The sequence below is a fragment of the Fonsecaea multimorphosa genome (assembly GCF_000836435.1).
Source record: "Fonsecaea multimorphosa CBS 102226 unplaced genomic scaffold supercont1.4, whole genome shotgun sequence".
Lineage (NCBI taxonomy): Eukaryota > Fungi > Ascomycota > Eurotiomycetes > Chaetothyriales > Herpotrichiellaceae > Fonsecaea > Fonsecaea multimorphosa.
This window is the reverse complement of record NW_015971638.1, coordinates 467,708-486,624: the sequence shown is the minus strand read 5'-3', so window position 1 is coordinate 486,624 and position 18,917 is coordinate 467,708. Positions and strand designations below refer to the sequence as shown.

Genomic DNA, 18,917 nt, shown 5'->3' with positions numbered 1-18,917 from the left:
GCATATCCACTCCCTCCAATGAAGTCTGGGTGAGCACAGACGAGGAAACCGTATGCTCATGCATCCCAGTTGTGGTTTCTCGGCGAAAGTTAGAGTGACCGTGTCCTCATACCGATGTCAGGGCACCAGCAACGGACAAAGGTGTTAGTAAGATCACAGGTTTATCGCACCATGTGTACGCGTCGGCTTGAGCATCCTCGCCGCCCCTTTTTGGGATGTTTCGACCACTGGAAGGTCAGTGACATCATCGATAACCCTTTTTCAATGCTTTCAATGTTTAAAAAGGTGGCCCGCTCTTCTTTTCTTCACCCCTAGATTGTCCGGTGATGAAGAATTACCTTCACAAGCCAGGAACACAAAAGTTGAGTCTCACGAAGGCCGAGCCTCTTCAACGACGATTGAAACCAAGATTTCATCTCAAGCCGCAGCATCAGCACTAGCCTTTGTCAACTCTCTCTCGACAACCCGGCTATGCATAATCTAGGTACGGTCTTCGGCTCTCGATCGCCGACGGCGCCCCAAGCAAGAGTTTCAAGAGGCTACGAAATTTTTTCTGGTGGTGCGATCCAATCACCTCTGCTGGAGGACGAGGCACTATTCGGGACTGTGAGGTACAACGATTTCACCAAGGCAACGTACCATATGCTGGCAGGAAACCAGGTCTGGCATTTCTATGGCGCTGAGGGCATGATAAACAATTTTGCTTGTCCTATAAGCAATGCCTCGGGCCCAACCTGGAGGGAGACCCCATTGCGAAGATAGAATATCCAACAGAACCCAGCCCCACTCCACCGACGACGGCAACTCTGTGCTATATCACTTCTCCCCGGGATGTCAAAACCGAACGCAGAAAGCACGGAATCGGGCCTCCCAACGGATTTATCGAGCTACAAAAGACAAAATTATCAACAATGACATCAAATTGCACGTAGCTCAACTCGAAGCCGGACTCTTCCGGCAGAAAGTTGTCGAAGCTACCAGGCGCGAGTTTGCTGAGCCTGATACTGATTCCCCTCGCAGAGGGTAGGTGAAAGTCGTGGCCGCTTCCTCTAATTACCCAGTGGATAAAAGTCTTCAGCTACTCATCCGAAGGCGGTGTCCGGCCCGGGTCTGAGTCCATTGGCTGCCTTTTGCATCTGCGTCGGTGTCACTCCACCCCATCAAAACATTTTCATACCTAGGAATATCAATGATACTTGTGACCTTTCTGTATATCACGAGGCTTGAGTCTGCTCAATTCATTCCACTGAATGCATCTGCAGGTCATCACTGTACCGGCCGACTACTCAAAGTGAAAGGAACAATCGCGACTCCTTTCACTGTGAACACGCGCTTCGGTACTCACAGGTATATTCAGGTGTCGTCGCGATGCGACCTGCTACGGCCCAGGTACTGTGTTAAACTTGTCCAAGGCCACAATGGTGCATGCAGAAGAACCAAGAAGCGAGTAGAATGGACACTGATGGGAGATATGTATGTACATGCCAGCAGCACACAGCCTTTTCCCAAGGAACCATCCCGTGACCCGCTGCATCTCCAGTCCCACGTGGTGAAGACACTACAGGATGTACCGGAAGGAAGGATGATAGTCCTGGATCTCCTCAAGAGTCTTGTGGAGGTTCGGGTCTGTCGTCCCAGCCTCCGCGTGTTCTAGCGCCTCCTTGTCCTTCTTGTTGTTCAACCACCGCATCCAGAACCAGCAAAACACAACGCACGCCAACGCAAGGACCTCAAAGGCCAGTACGATCGAGTGTCCCTTGATGTATTGTGGCGGATCTGTGTAGATATGCGATCCAAGGATGGCGAAGCACTGGCCAACAATCTCAGCCGTGCCCCAGGTAGTGGCGCGCTTGGTGAAGCCCCCAGTGTTGATGTTGATCCAGGCTCCCATCAGCGTCACACCGGGAAAAGTGCTCATGGTGATCAGGCATGTCGCGAATATCTTGACCTTGACATTGTGCACCGCAATCAGGATAATGTAACCGACTACGCCGATGCACAGGAGACCCATAAGGACCACTCCTTTGAGGTTGAGTCGGTCAGAGACAATGTTCACCACAATCAATGTGACGAAGGCACAGGCATACGGGATGATTGAGAAGAGCTGTGTTTGGACTGACGACCTGTCAATACAGTACGAAAGTGAGGAGACTCTGATGGGTGGACGAAAGCTTACCAGAATCGTATCCAAACTCGCTTATGAAGGTAGGCAAGAAAGCGCTGATAGAAGCCAACGCCAGAGAAATTCCGGCATTTATGAACCAGAAAGGAACGGTTTTGGGATCTTTAAGGGCAATCCACATCTGTTTCCACTTGAATCCTGCGTGTTCGACGTTGTATGTCTTCATGCGGTTGATTGCCAGGTCAATTTCATCGTTGGTGAAGATCCAATGCTTTTTCTTCAGTTGGTCTGGAGACGGCGGCAACAGAATCCAACAGAGCAGACCGACAAAGATACCGGCCGCACCTTCGATGATGAATAGCCAGTACCAGGACGGATGGCCGAGGGCGCCATTCAGATTCTTTTGTATCGCATAGGCAATCAGACCGCTGAAGCCTCCTGCGATGGTGGCGGCAGAATAAAAGGCGCCTGTGCCCCGAATCAGATCTCGTGCCTACTAGCGCCTGTGAGGGAAACAATAAAAAGGACTAAACATACCAGTACGTGTTGCCATTTCGTTCCGTTTGTACCACGTGCTGATATAGAGCGTCAGGGCTTGGAGGAAGGCCGAGGCGAAGCCGAAGATGATGCGCAAGGCTAGGACGGTGCCGGGGTTTTTGGCAGCGGCCATGCAGCAGGAGAGCGTGGCGAAGAGAATGACACAACCACCGATCTGGCGGTGAGGTTTGAAGAAGCGGACAGACAAACTCGCAGGCAGGATGGAGACGATGTATCCGACATCTTTTCCGTGGCTGGTCAGCAATTCATCTCTAGACGACCGAACCTGGTGAGACTGAGAGAGACTGACAGTAAAGGGAGATGGCGTTGTAGAACTGCCCATTGCTTATGTGCAAGTCCTTTTGGAATCCCATGACCCTGGCATTGCCAATGTTCCCTCGATCCTGTTCGTCGTCAATGGAAAGGGCTTCAACCGGCTGACGGTGGCTGTGATATGGCAGGCAAGGAAGGGGCTGGAGTACTCACCCACTGATTCACAAGAAAGACCAACGAGGTCAAGCCCACGATCAACAAATCAGCTTTGAACACCAGCTTGCGCTCGGCTCGAGATTTTTTGGGCGCTGTGTTCGGGTCCTCATATACGAATCCATGAACCTCTTTGGTATCTGCAGCCTGGTGCTCGACTCGGATCTCTTCCTTGCCTTCGAACTTCTCCACGGACGAAGCCATTGTCTGTTCGAGGCAAGCCCTAGGCGACCTCGACTTGTACACACCGAGAGACGCACAGACGGATTTTGTGAGAGGAGGAAGATAGGATGTTGCTTTGGTCACATCACGAACTCCGAAAATGGAGATGGCACAGGGATCTTTTATGTTCGCAATTGCGTGCCCATCCCCGGATATCCCCAAGTCTTGAGTCGGCGGAACAGTAGCCTCGTATTTTGCGGAATGGCAAAAGGGCGTGGGGAGTGAGTGGCAATCATGCTGGCTGGAGGGCAGGTTGGCCAGAAGAGCCTTCTTTTCCTGGCCATGAGCCCGCAAACTCCGGCAGCCGGCCAGACTTCTTCCTTTCTTCCCCATGGCGCTTGATGCAGGTGTCTCGCATATTTCCTGTCCTATTGCAAGACTCCGCTCAAACTACGCCCAAAAGGGTAATTTCCACGACACACGCATATAGCGGGGAAAGTTTAGCACACATTCGACAGCTTCGCCTGTGAAACCGCCACTCCTTTGAACAAGGTCCCGAACGGCACAGGCGGAACTGAGGATGACAGGACCGGGAATTCCGACATTATTATTAAGTCCAGAATGCACAGTTCTCAGAGTCTCCACGAACGGGGCGAACGGGGCGGACGGGGCGAGAACAGGAGAGAAGGAGAATCCGAGTGTCGATGGCTGCATCATTTGGGAATACCTTGCGAGTTTCTCGATGAAAAGGTATATATTTATACTTGTGCACAGAGTGGGATGTCGAGAGACGTATGCTTCGTCCTCCAGATGCGAATCCGATCCCTAGCAACGGTTCAACGCAGCCAGAATCATCACATTTTTCAATTCAATTTCGAGACTGCGAGAGTCAAATCCGTGTTCAGCCCTCAAGATGCCGAACGCACTGTCAATGAGACCCCCGACATCTTTCCGGGACAAGGAAACCGAACTGGCCATGCGCATCACGAAACCCTTCACAGTCGCGGTCGTGGGCGATCTCATTCAGGTGGCGCCCTTCGCAAACCGCGACGACCCAGACATACAGGCGCTGGTTGACGTGATGCGGAAGGCCGACATCACGCTGGCCAACAACGAAAACACGATTGTCGACCGACTCACGTTCCGCGGGCCGATATCGCATATGGAAGCCCCCGCAGATATTGCGGACGACTGGGCCTCGATGGGCATCGCCATGGTGTCCAGGGCCAACAACCACACGTTCGACAACGGCGAGGCCGGCTTGCTCCAGAACTTTGAACAGCTCCACCGCGTTGGCATCACCTACGTGGGCACCGACTACAACCTGTCCGAGGCGAGGCTGGCTCGGTTTCGCGCCCTCCCGAAGGGAACAGTCGGTTTCGTCGGCGCCTACGCCGAGGTCGAGGACTATTCTCAACTCTACGGCCTGCCGCGCGGAGACCCGGTCGTCGTGACTAAAGAGCAGCTGCAACAATTGCATGCAATGGAGGAGTCGCTCTATGAACGGGGAAAAGAGGTTCCAAACCCAATCGACAGGGACACAAAACGCCCAGAGGGCAGCCTCCTACTCTTCGGCCGGGTCTTCCAGCTGGCAGAAACGGTCGATGCGGTGACAGAGGAAGCCGTTTCGATCAAAAAGCGGTTGGAACACCATTTGAACTCGAAGGGGCCCATTACGTCGAAAAACAACTCGTTGCGGCTCAAAGTCTATCAGGGCGTGACTGAGGCACAAATGGCCCAGCTTCGCAAGATAGCAGGCGATGAGGGCAGCGGCTCGACCTTGGATGCATTTGATGTGCACTTCAAGGTGACACCAGGGCCGGGAGAGCTGTCGTACGACATGAACGAGGTGGACGAGCGAGAGATCCTGCGCGAGGTCCGATCCGGCAAGCAATTCTCCGACTTTGCGGCCTTCACGATCCACTGGCACCAGAACCGGTACACGTTCCAGAAGTACTCCTTCGACCACTACCCGTCAGATTACCAGGTCAAGCTCGCCCATGAGATCATCGACAACGGCGCGGACCTCTTCTTCGCCCACGGCGTGCACACCTTAAAGGGCGTGGAGATATACAAAGGGAAGCCCATCTTCTACGGGGTCAACAACTTTGTGTTCCAGAACCAGAGATTCCGCTCCTGGCGCGATGACGCCGAGCGACAACCTGCGCCCCTGACGGGCCCGGTCGTGGGCGACGGGGAGAGCAACGAGTCCCGGTGGGCGTGGCTGCAGAGGCCCGAAAACTTCGAGGCCATCTTGGCCACCAGCAGCTACGAGGACGGCAAATTGGTCCAAGTGCTCATCTACCCGGTTGACCTTGGGCTGCGTCGACCGAGCTCAGAAATGGGCACGCCGCGCCGGCCGTCGCCAGAAATGGCCCAGAGCATCCTCGAGCAGGTCGTGGAGTATTCGAAGCCGTTTGGCACCAAGATCTCGATTGAAAACGGGGTGGGAGTCATCCGTATAGCATCTTAGTGGCTCTTATGTGTAGGTCGTCGAGGCCTATGTGATCCACTCGAAAAACCCGTCGCGAGGAGATTTGCGGGCATGTCGGGTTTTGAGTCTTTTTTTCTCTAGATTTGACTTTGGTCGAAGCATGGACTGTCATGGTTCTCTCGTCTAATACCAGACACGGTTCTGCTTCAAAATTGCCCTCTCTCCTGTTCGCTTTCCGAAGTCCTCCACCTTGCAGCTCTTCGTCTGATGCTCATTCTGTCCGAAGCACCCTCATCGGTGGACCTAAGCAGCCCTACGGTAGCTCTATTAGTTGACACCGTGGGCACCTGACATGGAACGATATCCTCCGAAATCCGTCCTTTAGAGCGACGAGCAGCTCCAGAGCGTGCCTTTTCGTGTTGAGGAGTCACGAGTGGATTAGAACACTCGCCGCACGAAAATTACCTCGGAGTATCTGTTAGCTAATACCTGAACACATCATTCGAGCCCTAGGCTCCCGACGTAATTCAAAGACGTTGGCATGGCGGAATTGCAAGCGGTAAGGAGACTCATTGAGCCCACACATATAGTATCATGCAGCTGTCGTGGGGATTACCCCTTTTGGCAAGTTTAGGCTCGTAGGGTCTCCGTATCAAGTCGGCTAATGTCAAGTAATAGAATGAACTTGCACCATCGCCTCTCTTTCTGCCGCAGAAGACCCTGTCTCTGTTGCCCAGCATGCTAGAGACATGGTGCATTTTCCTGTTGGGCAAATGCAGCGGCCGCTTGCGACCGTTTCGGTGGTCTCTACGGCCGAAAAGCGGCTCGGGGGTAGTGCTCAAGGCTGGCCCGGAGAGCCACGCCCGTCCGCTTTTCGGGGCATGCTAAGCCAGAAGCGTGTCCCCAACGGAGTGGCTACATTGATCATGATGGCATGGATAGGTAGATAGCTCTTAATCCGGCGAGGTAAGCATTTATAGGATGACTAGGACCCGTTGCTGTTGACAAACCGAATCAACTTCCTCAGATGCCCTCACGCCATGTCGTCGACGACGACGACGCAGCAGCTGACAAAATGGAAGATCCCGCCGGTCTTCTACGTCGGCGGACAGTACATACGGGACCAGGAAGGAACGCACATGAGCGGCCAGATGTGCGTTCGCCACTACGGCGCAGACGATAACGACACCCCTGGTACCCGGCCGACGGTCATCTTCATCCACGGCGCCGCGCAGACGGGGACGCACTTCGAAGTCACGCCAGACGGACGGCCGGGTCTGGCGCTGTTGCAGGCGCAGGAAGGCTGGAGCTGCTACGTGGTCGACCTGGTGGGCGTAGGTCGGTCGCGGTACCATGCCGCCGACATGGGCGCGCTGAAGCACTACACGGCCGAAGAGCTGCAGGCGGCCTTCACGGCACCGGCACCCGACGCGTGGCCGACGGCGAGGCTGCACACGCAGTGGCCCGGCAGGGGCACAATGGGCGACGCGCACTTCGACGCCTTCTACGCCAGCCAGGTCGGGCACAACGCAGACTATAAGGCCATGGAACGGCTGGTGCGCAGCGCCGCGCGTGCTCTCCTCACCAGGACTGGACCCGCGTACCTGGTCACACATTCCCAGTCTGGCCCGCTGGGGTGGCACATCGCAGACGAGTGTCCGGAGCTGGTCAGAGGCATTGTGGCGCTGGAGCCTCACGGCCCGCCATACGAGTTGCCGGACGTCGCGCCGTTCAACAAGAACAAACGCTCTGCTGCCTTGGTCGGGACACTGCATCATCCGTTCGGCATCACTTCGACGCCTCTGAGCTTCGCACCAGCGCTGGCGGCGGACGCGACGCAGCTCAGCTACGAGCGGTTCAGCCCGGAGACGCCGCCACTCGATTGCGGATTCCCCACGCGCGGATGTCGCCAGACACGGCCGCCCAGACAGCTCGTCAACCTCGCGTCGATCCCCGTCCTGCTTGTCACCGCCGAGGCTTCGTACCATGCGAGCTATGACCACTTGACGGCGGACTTCCTCCGCGACGCAGGCGTGCCAGTCGAGCATGTCTATCTCGCGGATAGGGGCATTAGGGGCAATGGACACCTGATGGCCATCGAAGCGAATAACGAGGAGATCCAAAAGTTCATTAATCAGTGGCTGACAAAGGCAGAAGGAAGCCTTCGGTCGGAAACTTGACGAGAGGAAATAAGCAAAGAGGTATTGTCCGATGTCCTGTTCCAGAAGAGGAACATGAACAAGATATGCACAAATATACAAGTACATCATTTGATATACTCTGGGGACTCATAATGTCGAGCCATGTACATGCCAGGAAAGCCACGAACCTTCACCGAATGCTGATTCGGGGGATATAGTGTCTTGAAGATCAAGCCACCCATCCTATTCAATTTTGCTTTCCATCCCCCACGAGACCATCATCCTAAGTGCCTCGTCTTTTTGCCCTTGATCCGCACCCAACAATGACACGATCTTCAGAGAGAATCCCGTCCGCAACGCATCGCCGCAATAAGGATGCCGCGAGTCCTGAAACCAGGCGGCCATCAATACCGAGGACGAGTGGCGTTCGATCTCAGCACGGTAGCGTGGAATGGGCGACATCATCCCGGAAGATGGCTTCCGTTCCTCGAGAGCCATCAGCACAGAGTAGACTATGACCATCATAGCGTTGTACAGCGAGAAGGTCTTCGCAGTCAAGGTATCAGGAAATACACACTGTCCAACAGGCGGCTGAATTGTGAGTGAGTCGAGAGCGTCCTGGTCCGAGTTTGCACTGAGCCGACCGACATAGACGCCGGTGTCCTGGGTGAAATGCCACCACCAGTTTTGTAGACGTTGGAGGAGAACAAGTGTCTCCTTTTCTAGCACCTGCTGGTCTGAGTCGTCGAGGTCCGCTATCCTGTGCATTGAGTCTCCGAAGTCGCCACCAGGAACCAAGATGAGCTTGAGTTGGTGGGGAACAGCGAGGAGGATGTCGATCAAAAATTCGTAGGGGATTTTGGTGCTGTCTGTGAAGGGTACTTCACACCATTCCGGCGAAGCGAAATTGCAAGGGTCGTTTTTGAGAAGGGCCTTAAAAGCCTGTGAACTCCATTAGAGACTAATCCCGTAGATAAAAAGACTTCCTTTATGTGTTATAAGCGTACGTACCGCATACGTGCGAAGAGACCTAAACATGGCGTGATCATGGCCAATGCGGTAATGATCCGGGCCTCGAGCCTCGACTATCGTGACGGCCGCCGCAATGTGGTGAGCCCAGGCGTCAAGGGACGTCCGCCGCATCGTCTCAAAGTAGAGAAACATCATTGGCACTGATATATCTGTGCTGCTTGATGTCGACTTGTTCTGCGTTAATGAATTTGAGCCGGAGTCGTTGCAACCCTGTATCAATCCACGATGGCTCTCGAGACCGGCAAGATACCAGCGCACAGCTTCGACCTCGGCGCTCTTGTTGTGCTGGAAAACTGCAAAGAAGATCAAGCTCGCAGCTCGAATAGAAAATTTTACAGAAGGAGTCTGGGTGTTCGATGACAAGTTGGGAAGGGCAAACACCCACGATCGGGGTCGATTCGGATTCATTCCCAACCTCGAACTCGTGCTCAGTTCCACAAACTTCTCCACGAAACACTGTTCAACAAAGTTGCTGTTGTCGAGGACATCCATAATAATCAGTGAAAGGTTTTGGTACGGCAAAGGACTTTCGTGTGCAGCAGCATGCAATCCCCAAGTAGTAGATGCATCCGAGCTCATTGAGAGGCCACCCTCAGTCAGAGGACTCCCACCGCTGGCCTCTGTTGACATGACACTATTACTGTCGGTCATAGAGGCGTGTCGTCCCATCGAATTTGCTCGCCGTTTCTTGCGCGGGCGACTAACTTTGGCAGACATGTCGAGAATGATAGGTCCTTGAATAGGACCCGAGCAAGGGAGTCCAAAGCGGGCGCATTGTCTACAATACTCTGGTCTGCCGTCGCACTGAAGACGTAGACTCTGTCAATCGCGTGCTGGCAAAAGTAACAGCGGCAATCCCACTGACTGACCTTTACGTGGCGCTGTATACACTGCGTGCAACCCCTGCTCCTGGGAGCCCGTGGGAGTGGAGGCATCGTGGCGGTTCAGCTGCCGCCTCAGTTGAACAAACTAGGCGCCCGCAACTCCGTATAGAAGAGGAGAGGTGGGTCAGATGGACGAGTCTGATCTCGTAGAACTAACACCGACTGGGCAGATATTGAAAGTATTGCGCGGAGGGACGTCGAGGAAAATTCATTTTGAAGGAGGGCATTAGACCAACCGCACAACAGCTGGAGAGCAGCAAGAGCCAGCGAGACCAGCTAGCCTGGCACCTGATTGACGATCCAATAGTTGTGCAAGCAGCCACGGAGAAGTCTGCACTCAACGCAGCTGCGGGTGGTCGGATTCCGGGGTACAGGGGCCACAATAAATGCGGGTTCACATCCAAGTTGTGCAGATGCTGTGTTATCCCGAGGTTGGGGCTAGGGTGGAGCATATAAGCAGAGCTGTATTTATTGCGAGAAGCAGATGAGCATTACATGCAAAAGTAGCCACTAGTGTCCTTGGCAAATTCTTGGCAATCGCCCTCGCTGCTTTTCTCATTCTCATCCTCATCCTCATCCACTTCTCGAGCTCATTCCTGTCCTTCTCTAGTCCACCTCGACCTACGACTGACCAACCTCTAGCCTTCCTGTTACAAAGCACGAGATTCTTCTTCTGTCCTCAGTTTGTCCCTTGCAGTGTGCTACTCTGACTGAGATCCTGCATCCTAAGGCGGACCATCCAAGAGAGCGAATCAGCCGCGAGGACCATATGTCAGCAGATGGATCTTTGCTCTGATAGGCCATCGCGAGGCTGCAGGCGTGCGGAGAGATTCTGTTCTTGTTTACATTCCGCGAGCTCAAGATTATGAAGCTGTCGACGACGCCACTTTGTAAAGCCCGTCGCAATCCATGGCGGCCCAAACCTGCACGGCCCCTCGTCTATACAGATTCACCGATCTACCGCTGCTAATCAACCAGGTGTGATTCGTCCCTTCGCTCTGTCCGGCAAGGATGAAAGCGCCCGATTTCCTTATTTGGAAGCGTTGCACGAGCTGAAATTAGACAATGGATGCTGTGAGTACGAGCACGCGTTGCTTGCCGTGCTCTAAGAACCCCTTGAGACAAGCCTCCTTGGACAACTAATCCCTTGGACCTTGCATGCCGTGGCTTGTCTTATTCAGAGCTTCCCGATCTGGAGCAAAGCTCCCTTGAACATGACCTCGGTCTGCCGACACTTAAATTGCAGCATCCCTCCAGAGTCTCTCGTTTTCTCTTCTTCAGCCCACTGGCTTGTCTCTAAACATCCCAGCGAAGTCTTTTCTGAGTGAAATCTGTGTCCATCAAGATGCCGTTGAATATGTCTGTCAAAGCCCTCTCACTCCTCGCGGCGTTCGGAGTTGTGAACGCTCTGCGTCCCAACACCACGTCCATCTGCGACTACTATACTCCCCTCATTCTTGGGAAAGACAACACACCCGCCAATCAGCAGGAACTCATGGCCTTGATCACCCATACCTTCATTCTGGGCAACTACACCACCCCCAATGTCGGCATCAAAGTAGACGGAATTGCAGGCCCCAAGACCTACGAAGGCCACCAAGTCAATCTCCTGCCATACTTCACTGGTGGATACTACTCTACCAATGTAGGTGGAAAGTCCGAGGCCGTAAACTGGCTTGATGATGGAGGAGCGGCAGCACTGCTTGCCAACAAGCCGGCCAACACCACGAACTCGAACCAATAGTATGTTCTCTGACCCACTTGCGACCATATGTTGCTTACCTTTGACTTTGCAGCCGACTCCTTACGCACGTGTATCAGTACTTTGGCGATTTCTACGGATGCTCCCAGCAGGGAAGCGCTGATTTCCCCCACTATCAGGGCGTCGCAAGCATGTGGGAGGTGCACAAGTAAGTGTCTTTCATGCATCCTCGACAGTAAAGCACTGACGGTCTGAAGGTTCATGGACCCCAACATCTGGGAGTCTGGTTACTTCAACGAACAGATTGTGCTTGCCGGACAGTCGATCGGATTCGAAGAGCCAGACGTCAATTTTACTCGAACCGCTCTCGATCAGACCTTTACTTATCGTTGCATTCCCCCAGCCGCCGTGATTCCTCCATCAGCAGGGCCTCAGCTGCAGACCATCTGCAGCGATCAATATAGCTGTCCCCTTGCTGCGAACGCCAACTGCTCTGCCTACCCAGACGATGGTGTCGTGCCTTATCCTAAGATTGCAAACGTCACACTTCTGCAGGGAGTTCCTAAGGAAAATGACACTCTTGGGTTAAGCAGCACATCGGCCTCTTCATCTCCTGCGAGCGCATCGGCTACAGCTAGTGGGTCAGCAGCAACTCCCAGTACTTCTAGCACCAATGCAGCTGCTTACACTTTGGCCGCAGGAAACCCAATGATGGCACTAGCGGGTATGGTCGCCCTTTTTGGCATGACTCTCCTGTGAGTAAGGGCGGTTGGGGAGATTGGTGAGGTACATCAAGGAGACTTCACTGGGATGAGGAGAAAATTGAAACGAAAAGATGGAGGCCGCTGTAAATAGACACGGAGGGAGAAAGTCCTGGTGAGGAAGCATCTACTTAATTGTGAACATGGTTGAGGCAGTCCGGGGACAGGTAGCGCAATACACGCCTGTCTTTCTTGTTTCGATCACAAGGAGGTAAACATGTCCCATTCACCCTTTAATGGGATGCCCTCTGCGCCTCCTTTAGTCGTATGTACTCTGTACTCGTGCCCACTGCCTCTCACTCCATCGGAAAGGTGGTGAGGAGATAACTAGTCTTGGCATATTTTAAACCCGGCCGAGGAATACCCGGAGTCCCTCCAGATTTTTGGAGATATTTTTCGCTGGGTTGAATTTAGTTCTGTTTGCAAGGTGCGACGCTTGGTCCGTGACCAACAGTGAAGCTACAAGCTCAATGTCGAGAACGAAACCTCGCCATAGTGGCACATCTTCGAAAGATCCCGGGCAGCGTACCAAGAACTCATCTTTGGTCGACGATTTGCGGAAGACGATCCAACGTCGCTACCAATTCAGCGATCCTGGCGAAGCCAAAGAGAAGGACAAGAAGAAGAGTCGCAATGAGAGTCGCAATGAGAGTCACGAAACAGTGATAGAACGAGGTAAAAAGCGTGATCGCAATGGCAGGATCCTCACCCGACAACACAAGGACAATGGCCGGCAGGACGAGCCCTCTCAAGGAAACGCAGGAGAACCAGGGGGTGATGTCTTGGAACAGGAAATGAAGACTCTTGGTGGGACGGCCGAAGATCTGGAGCTCCTCGCAGATGCAGACTCCGAGTCAGAGCTTGAGGGGACCACCCCGGGGGCAGATCTAGAGAAGCTGGACAAGGGAATGAGAAATATCCTCAAAGAGATCGCCCTCGCTCAAGGAGAAAGCCGCGATGACGGGAACGCCTCAAGTGAGCCCGAAGGAGAAGATGAGGTAGATGGCGATATTGTGTCTACGGAGGGCCAAGGAACTACTGCTGTCCGATCGCAACAGGTGGATAAGAGTGGCCGGGACAAGAACATGCGGCTTATCTGCGAACCAAAGCCGGATTGGTACAACATTCCTGATCCAGATTTCGACGCGAAAGATTCTCCTAAGCACTCTGTGTCCAAGGAATCCATCGACGAACTCTACGAATATGCAAAGGCTCTTCTCGATGAGGACAATCACAAGTTCAATGAGTCGCAACAGTCCTCGTCCGCCAATGCTTTCTACAACACTGTCATCTCATCAGGAACTCTGTCGGACAAAATATCAGCCCTAACGTTGGCCGTGCAAGACTCGCCCATCCACAATATCAAAGCTCTCGAAACCCTCATCGGCCTGGCTCGAAAACGCAGTCGTTCTCAAGCCGTTGATGTGCTCCGAGCGCTCAAAGATCTCTTTGCTCAAGGTTCACTTCTTCCCGCGTCGAGAAAGCTTTACGCCTTTCAAGCCCAGCCTGCACTCCCGTTTGTGGTTTTAAGGCCATGGAAAAGAGGGAACAAGCTGCCCCGCGGCCTTGAACAAAGACATCTGGTGTCTTGGGCCTTCGAGAGCTGGCTGAAAGAGCAGTACTTTGAAGTGCTCAAGATCCTGGAGGGATGGTGCAATGACGAGATTGAATTCTCCAAGGCCCGCGCCGTCAGCTACGTCTTCGAGCTACTCAAGGAAAGGCCGGAACAGGAATCAAACCTGCTGCGCCTCCTTGTCAATAAGTTGGGCGATCCCGTGAAGAAAATTGCTTCTCAGGCCTCTTATTCACTGATGAAATTGCTGCTAGCACATCCCGCCATGAAAATGGTGGTTGTGTCCGCCATCGAGACAGATTTCATCTTCCGACCCGGACAAACCCTGCATGGGAAATACTATGCCGTGGTTACTCTCAACCAGACAGCATTGAGTGCGAAGGAGGAAGACGTGGCAACGAAGCTACTCGACATCTATTTTGGACTGTTTACCGACCTCTTGAAGAGCGACAAAGGATTCGCAAAGAACGAAGCTGACACAAACCTTGTGCAGGGCAAAGGTCGCAAGAAAAAGAATCAAAAATCCCGAGAAGAACGCGGTCAGTCCCAGACCGAAGAACTTCGCGAGAAACTCATCTCCGCCATCCTTACCGGTGTCAACCGGGCATACCCTTACACTAGTAACAGCGCCAGCAGCAATTCAGCATTCTCGGACCACCTCGACACGCTCTTCAAAATCACCCACTCAGCCAACTTCAACACGAGCATCCAATCCCTCATGCTGATCCAACAAATCTCCCATTCTTCCCAACACAAAGCCTCAAGTGACCGCTTCTACCGTGTATTGTACGAATCTCTTCTCGATCAGCGCCTCATCACCGCGTCTAAACAGCAGCTGTACCTGAATCTGCTGCATCGTGCTCTGAAGGCCGATCTGAGCGTGAAGAGGGTAAAGGCATTTGTCAAACGGCTTGTGCAGGTCCTGAGTCTGCATGAACCGCCGTTCATCTGTGGAGCCTTTTTCCTGATTCAAGATCTCGAGAAGACGTTTCCTTCGCTGAAGGCCTTGACGGATGAGCCGGAAGATCATGAAGGAGATGACGTTGAGGTGTTCCGGGATGTTGTGGATGAAGACGATGCGGACGCAACCAATAATACAACTATCACGAATGGTCCCTCAGACTCGGAGCAGCCGCAGCGCAGCAATGTCTACGACGCCCACAAACGCGCCCCAGAACATGCCAACGCCGACAACACGTGCCTGTGGGAACTCCTTCCCTTCCTCGCCCATTTCCATCCTTCTGTGTCCGTCAGCGCCGACCATGTCCTGCGCCACCAACCACTCCCCGGAAAACCTGACCTCAATTTACACACGCTCTCGCACTTCCTCGACCGCTTCGTGTACCGCAATCCGAAGCTTTCGAGCTCGGGTCTCAGGGGCAGTAGCATCATGCAACCGATGGCGACAGACAATTCACAGGCTGTACTGATTGCCGGAACGGGTGTGAGTGGGAAGAAGGAAATTCCCGTGAACAGCGAGCAATTCCGGCTGAAGAAGAGCGAGGAAGTCGCTGCTGAGGACGTCTTCTTCCACCAATACTTCACGAGCTTGAAGGGCGGTAAGGCTGGTGAGAAGAGGGACAAGCTACAGAAGAAGAAGGAGAAGAAGAAGAGGCGGGACGCAGACGACGACATGGATGATGAGTCCGAAGCGGATGATGAGGATGAAATTTGGAAGGCGATGATGCAGAGCGCGCCAGATTTGGAGGGCGACGAGTTCGAGGACGACAACGATGATGTGGATCTCGACCTGGCGGATTTGGAATCGGATGACGATGGAGAAATTGCAGACGGAGACGAAGACTTGAGCGGGCTTGAAAACGACGACGACCAAGGCCAAGATGATGATGATGACGACGATCAAGGCGTTGACATCGACCCTGCGTTCTTTGACGAAGACGAGGACGATCTCATGGAGGACGAGGGAGCCGACGACGGCGGGTCCGACTTTGCGGGCTTCGACTCGGACACCGCCGCAGCACAACCTGCAGCGACGAGGAAGAAGGGCAAGCAGGGGGGCGAGGACGACCGCAGCCGCAACAAGAAATCCAAGAGGTCGCAGCTGAAAAACTTGCCCACCTTTGCTTCCGTGGAGGATTATGCAAAGATGCTCGAGGATGATGAGGACGAGGATGTCTAGATCGATACCCTACGAGATACCTAGGTACTTGTCTCAAAACCAATCATGGAATAGGGAATAAGGTTGCATAACATCCCTCCTCGTGATAAGCACGGCTTCTACCTACGTCTGTGCCGAATACGGAGGAGTCTGCACAGGAGGCCACATCACACAGTATGAATAATTGACCGAGGAGAATAGATCTCCAGTGCCAGTGCCAGTGCCAGTGCTAGTCCCAGTGCTATCTCAGTGCCACCCACCCATCCACCTCATCCAGTTGGGAAGAATTACTCCAAGCCCCAGCTGGGGCACATACATGTCTTTGCGTCTCGAGGTTTCCGTTGATAAATCCCGCGCATTTCCTGCTTTCCTGGGGTGAGGCTTATGGGACCCGTCTCCTTCATTCCCTTCTATCCTTTTCCTTTATTCTCTAGTATTTTTACAGTTGTTTGCTGTATTCATTATCAAAAGAAAAAAACAATTCAATTCTTCCTTGTCTCTCTATATCGCCTCACAGCAGCATGATCGTGTTTCTCTTGCATGCGTGCGTGACAGCCGTCGTGTACGATATATACATACGTAGCCAGTAGCAGAGATATATGCCACCGGGTCGTGTTTCCATAATTTCCGTTACTGTTTGGTTTTGGTTTTTGCTTGTTCGCTGTGTTGACGTCCACAGTAATAAGTGAGTGGGTTACTTCTTCTCTGGGTATGGAGTAGGGACGTCGAGGATATCGTTCTGTGCTCCCCTTCTTCATGCCCACTTGCACATTCGCTCTCCGTCCGATCGTTCATCAGTAGTGTAGAGAGTGGCTGTGACTAGACGGCATTGTCGGCACAGGTGAAGACGCCGCGGACGTTGCCGGCCTGGTAGTCCAGGATGATACTGTCGACGGAGGCCTGGGTGGAATTTCATCATATTAGTGAGATCCTCGGTTTCTCGTCGATAGGATGGAATGGATACAAATGGCACTCGAGAGCAAAAAAAACTTGTAAAGGTGTGAACTAGGGTAGGGGCCACAGGACAAGTTCGAAACAGCCGAGATGTACTCACATAAGTGCCCACGCCCAAGAAATAGACGCCCACGATAATGATGAAGATGTTGACCAGGAATCCGATCCACCCGCGAATGCCCCTCTTTCTCCAGAACCCGGGACCCAGATCCGCGCGCCGCATGCGCAGGTACGCGACGCCCCAGAAGATCCATCCAAAAAAGGAGTCGAACAGGCTGCTCATCAGCGAAAGCAGATCGGCGAAGAAGGGGATGACTTCGGCAATGATGAACGCCAAAACCCAGGTACAGCCCAGAATGGCGGCCCAGGATACCCAGCCCACGACGGTGTGCGAGGACTTGTGTCGCGTGCCGTCGAAGAGGCGGAAGAACACAAAGCGCGCCGAGACCGAAGCGTACAAGACGCCGAGGAAGATGAGCGTCGGGATCATGAACGAGAAGGAGATCTTCTTGTAGATGTCGTTGCCCAGACTGCCGAAGGCGGGCGCCGTGTTGTATTGGGTGCCGGTGTAGCCATATACTGGAACCGAGTGTGTTAGTGTTATCGGTCTGGATTTTTCTTGCTGGAAAAGGGTTTGGAAAAGGGCTCGAAAGGGGGCTGGAAGTCGTCCAAAGCCTAGACTTACCAATTCCACCAACAAGGCTGAACAGAATGATTTCGCAGATGGTAACCAGCCACAGCGCCTTGCGGAAGTCATAAGGGTTCTTCATCTCGGCAATGAAACTAGGCAGCGTGATTTGTCCGATGAACGTATAGCTGATGTTCAGGAAAGCGTTCATCCCGGAAACAAACGTCGTCCCAGCCAATGGGACTGCAAGAACAAGGGGCTCACCGCCTTGTTTCACACCATTTGCGTTGATGTGGTTGGGATCCGGATTGTAGCCAGCCGTACCATGCTTGCCTTCTGCGCCGGCGAATGCAGCAGCGAGGATAACGCTAACGAAGGTGAAAAAGGCAGAAAAGGCGGCAAGTTTCGACAGAGCACTGAAGGTGCGCGGCATGGAACAGAGCCAGGAGACAGCGGCGCCAATGGCCGCAAAACCAACGGTGCAAACGCTATGCCCTGTGTGAAAATTAGTCTCTTCCAAGGAGCATAAAACGTGTGTGATGTCAAAATACGCACCGCTCATGGTGTTTAGGTAGCGCGAAATAGTCAGCACATGGAGCCCTTGGATGAAGGTGTTATTCAAGATGAACATGACGGCCGTAAAGTACCACGCCCATCTTGAGTTCCAGAACAGCATCTGTCCGATGTCACAGACATCTCTGGTCTCAGGGTGGCGCAGACAGAATTCCCAGACTACCAGAGATGTGTAGAGCACGAATGCGGCTTGAACGGCGGTGAGAATAAGGCCCGGCACCAAGCCCAGCACCGAGTACGAATACGGGAATGACATGATTGCCAAGCAGATATACTCGGAGAAGAGCAAAGCAGCAGTCTATACCTTTCGTCAGCACCTCGTAAAGAAAGTGTTGGGCGCGGAACTTTGAACGACCTTCTGCCAGGAGCAAGTGCGATACTTGATGGCATCATTGGCCTCCATGGCGACCAGCTTGCCATACTCATCATCAGACGTCGAGGAGGTGTCGGGCAAAGAGCCAATCTTCGGAGGTGGACCGATTCTGCTCATCTTGCGACCTTGGACCATGGTGGAATCGCGCCGTCCTTCCAAGTCGACGGATCCCTCAGGCTTGAAGCCGTTGCCCTCGCCAAAGCCGGGCTCGGTCTTTTCGTTCATCGCGGACATTTTCGCAGCAGTGGCTTTGGCAATACCAGTTCAGAGGGGTTAGAGGGCCGGTTCGATCAAGTAGATCAACGCCACTTGACCGCGCGAATAACCCGTATGAAACAGGTGAAATACAAAGAATCAGCACTGAGACGATCTGGCGCCTGCATGTGATTTTTGGAAATACCAATTGCAGAGGGGCGAAGAAGTTCCGGAAATCTCT

General features: G+C 53.4%; 7 protein-coding genes across 7 annotated transcripts; 4 read left to right on the top strand and 3 right to left on the bottom strand.

Annotated features, from left to right (window-relative positions):
* Positions 1-1,558: 1,558 nt before the first annotated feature.
* On the bottom strand, positions 1,559-3,349 carry Z520_02814 (uncharacterized protein; the record flags this gene model as incomplete). The annotated part of the gene is made up of 5 exons (XM_016773327.1): positions 1,559-2,115; positions 2,177-2,590; positions 2,660-2,902; positions 2,970-3,063; positions 3,146-3,349. The coding sequence occupies 5 exons, from the start codon at positions 3,347-3,349 to the stop codon at positions 1,559-1,561; spliced, it is 1,512 nt and encodes a 503-aa protein (XP_016635384.1).
* Positions 3,350-4,220: 871 nt separating this feature from the next.
* Z520_02813 (uncharacterized protein) lies at positions 4,221-5,780 on the top strand (the record flags this gene model as incomplete). The annotated part of the gene is made up of 1 exon (XM_016773326.1): positions 4,221-5,780. One exon carries the CDS (start codon positions 4,221-4,223, stop codon positions 5,778-5,780), a length of 1,560 nt encoding a protein of 519 aa, XP_016635383.1.
* Positions 5,781-6,781: 1,001 nt separating this feature from the next.
* On the top strand, positions 6,782-7,921 carry Z520_02812 (uncharacterized protein; the record flags this gene model as incomplete). The annotated part of the gene is made up of 1 exon (XM_016773325.1): positions 6,782-7,921. One exon carries the CDS (start codon positions 6,782-6,784, stop codon positions 7,919-7,921), a length of 1,140 nt encoding a protein of 379 aa, XP_016635382.1.
* Positions 7,922-8,125: 204 nt separating this feature from the next.
* On the bottom strand, positions 8,126-9,631 carry Z520_02811 (uncharacterized protein; the record flags this gene model as incomplete). The annotated part of the gene is made up of 2 exons (XM_016773324.1): positions 8,126-8,824; positions 8,894-9,631. The coding sequence occupies 2 exons, from the start codon at positions 9,629-9,631 to the stop codon at positions 8,126-8,128; spliced, it is 1,437 nt and encodes a 478-aa protein (XP_016635381.1).
* Positions 9,632-11,143: 1,512 nt separating this feature from the next.
* Z520_02810 (uncharacterized protein) lies at positions 11,144-12,259 on the top strand (the record flags this gene model as incomplete). Its single annotated transcript, XM_016773323.1, has 3 exons — positions 11,144-11,541; positions 11,595-11,708; positions 11,758-12,259. 3 exons carry the CDS (start codon positions 11,144-11,146, stop codon positions 12,257-12,259), a joined length of 1,014 nt encoding a protein of 337 aa, XP_016635380.1.
* A 472-nt stretch (positions 12,260-12,731) lies between these two features.
* On the top strand, positions 12,732-15,974 carry Z520_02809 (uncharacterized protein; the record flags this gene model as incomplete). Its single annotated transcript, XM_016773322.1, has 1 exon — positions 12,732-15,974. One exon carries the CDS (start codon positions 12,732-12,734, stop codon positions 15,972-15,974), a length of 3,243 nt encoding a protein of 1,080 aa, XP_016635379.1.
* A 798-nt stretch (positions 15,975-16,772) lies between these two features.
* Positions 16,773-18,715, bottom strand: Z520_02808 (uncharacterized protein; the record flags this gene model as incomplete). The annotated part of the gene is made up of 5 exons (XM_016773321.1): positions 16,773-16,853; positions 17,008-17,486; positions 17,593-18,030; positions 18,091-18,406; positions 18,464-18,715. The coding sequence occupies 5 exons, from the start codon at positions 18,713-18,715 to the stop codon at positions 16,773-16,775; spliced, it is 1,566 nt and encodes a 521-aa protein (XP_016635378.1).
* Between the last annotated feature and the right edge of the window lie 202 nt (positions 18,716-18,917).